Below are 2,500 nucleotides of genomic sequence, written 5' to 3' on the forward strand. Positions count from 1 at the left end.
TACACCCCCCTCCCCCCCTCCCCATCCACACACCAACCCTCATCCAACACTACACCCCCCCCCCTCCCCATCCACACACCAACCCTCATCCAACACTACACCCCCCTCCCCCCTTCCCCCTCCCCATCCACACACCAACCCTCATCCAACACTACACCCCCCTCCCCCCCTCCCCATCCACACACCAACCCTCATCCAACACTACACCCCCCTCCCCCCTTCCCCCTCCCCATCCACACACCAACCCTCATCCAACACTACACCCCCCTCCCCCCCCCATCCACACACCAACCCTCATCCAACACTACACCCCCCCCTCCCCATCCACACACCAACCCTCATCCAACACTACACCCCCCTTACCCCCCCCCCCCCCCATCCACACACCAACCCTCATCCAACACTACACACACCCCCCTCCCCATCCACACACCAACCCTCATCCAACACTACACCCCCCTCCCCCCTCCCCATCCACACACCAACCCTCATCCAACACTACACCCCCCTCCCCCCTCCCCATCCACACACCAACCCTCATCCAACACTACACCCCCCTCCCCCCTCCCCATCCACACACCAACCCTCATCCAACACTACACCCCCCTCCCCCCTCCCCATCCACACACCAACCCTCATCCAACACTACACCCCCCTCCCCCCTCCCCATCCACACACCAACCCTCATCCAACACTACACCCCCCCCTCCCCCCTCCCCATCCACACACCAACCCTCATCCAACACTACACCCCCCTCCCCCCTCCCCATCCACACACCAACCCTCATCCAACACTACACCCCCCTCCCCCCTCCCCATCCACACACCAACCCTCATCCAACACTACACCCCCCTCCCCCCTCCCCATCCACACACCAACCCTCATCCAACACTACACCCCCCTCCCCCCTCCCCATCCACACACCAACCCTCATCCAACACTACACCCCCCCCCTCCCCCCCCCCTCCCCATCCACACACCAACCCTCATCCAACACTACACCCCCCCTCCACCCCCCCCCCCCCATCCACACACCAACCCTCATCCAACACTACACCCCCCCCTCCCCATCCACACACCAACCCTCATCCAACACTACACCCCCCTCCCCCCTCCCCATCCACACAACAACCCTCATCCAACACTACACCCCCCCTCCCCCCCCTCCCCCCTCCCCATCCACACACCAACCCTCATCCAACACTACACCCCCCTCCCCCCCTCCCCATCCACACACCCAACCCTCATCCAACACTACACCCCCCTCCCCCCTCCTCATCCACACACCAACCCTCATCCAACACTACACCCCCCTCCCCCCTCCCCATCCACACACCAACCCTCAATCAACACTACACCCCCCCTCCCTCCCCCCCTCCCCATCCACACACCAACCCTCATCCAACACTACACCCCCTCCCCCCCTCCTCATCCACACACCAACCCTCATCCAACACTACACCCCCCTCCCCCCTCCCCATCCACACACCAACCCTCATTCAACACTACACCCCCCTCCCCCCTCCCCATCCCCACACCAACCCTCATTCAACACTACACCCCCCTCCCCCCTCCCCATCCACACACCAACCCTCATCCAACACTACACCCCCTCCCCCCCACCCCCCTCCCCCTTCCCAACCCTCCTCTCCAGCTCCCCCCCCCCCCCCCCAACCTACCCGCCAGCTGCATGAGTGACGAGAAGAGGGCGGTGACCCAAGCGGTGAAGGCGACGCTCTGGCGGAACTGCTCCAGGAAGAGTTTCTGGAAGATTCCGGACACGAAGCAGATGCCGGAGGCCAGCAAGAGGTTCATGAAGGAGGCCAGCAGCACCACCCACGCCCATCCCCCGTCCACGTCCCCCCTCCTCCTCCCCCCTCCCCCGTCCATGGCGTCGCTCTGGTCACTGGGTGGTCACTCTGGGTCACCTGGCAGCTGGACCAACAAGCAGAGAGGAAGGGAGGTCACTCATCTGGACCAACAAGCACAGAGGAAGGGAGGTCACTCAAGCAGGGAGGAAGGGGGGGTCACTCAGCTGGACCAACAAGCACAGAGGAGGGGAGGTCACTCAAGCAGAGAGGAAGGGAGGTCACTCATCTGGAAGAACAAGCACAGAGGAAGGGAGGTCACTCAGCTGGACCAACAAGCAGAGAACATCATAAACAGTCACGTTTATTTTTTCTATATAAATCAATCAATTAATTAATCAATCAGTCAATCAATCAATCGACCAATTATTTATTTATTTGTTTATCTTTTTATTCATCATTTTAATTGTACACGTATCAGTTTCTGGTCTGTTATTGGCTGTTATTGGTGTTTTATCTTTTTTTTTATCTATATAAACTATATTTTCATGTTCTTCTAGTTGAACAATAGAAAAAGAATGGTAGATATTATTAACTGATATCTATTTGTGTGTGTGTGTGGGGGGGGGGGTGAATGCTGCTGCTGCTGCTGCTAATGATGATGATGACGATACAATCACGACGACGATGA

The 2,500-nt window shown here is 58.8% G+C and overlaps 1 protein-coding gene across 3 annotated transcripts in view; it reads right to left on the reverse strand.

Annotated features, from left to right (window-relative positions):
* Window positions 1-2,500, reverse strand: part of LOC143288956 (monocarboxylate transporter 14-like) — a 37,232-nt gene that overhangs the window by 22,710 nt on the left and 12,022 nt on the right. For all 3 annotated transcript variants that reach the window (XM_076597652.1, XM_076597650.1, XM_076597651.1), the window contains exon 2: window positions 1,681-1,936. In XM_076597652.1, the coding sequence (XP_076453767.1) occupies window positions 1,681-1,891 (211 nt within the window). In that variant the 5' untranslated portion in view covers window positions 1,892-1,936. The remainder of the gene's footprint in view (window positions 1-1,680; window positions 1,937-2,500) is intronic.

Source organism: Babylonia areolata, chromosome 13, assembly GCF_041734735.1.
Source record: "Babylonia areolata isolate BAREFJ2019XMU chromosome 13, ASM4173473v1, whole genome shotgun sequence".
Taxonomy (NCBI): domain Eukaryota; kingdom Metazoa; phylum Mollusca; class Gastropoda; order Neogastropoda; family Buccinidae; genus Babylonia; species Babylonia areolata.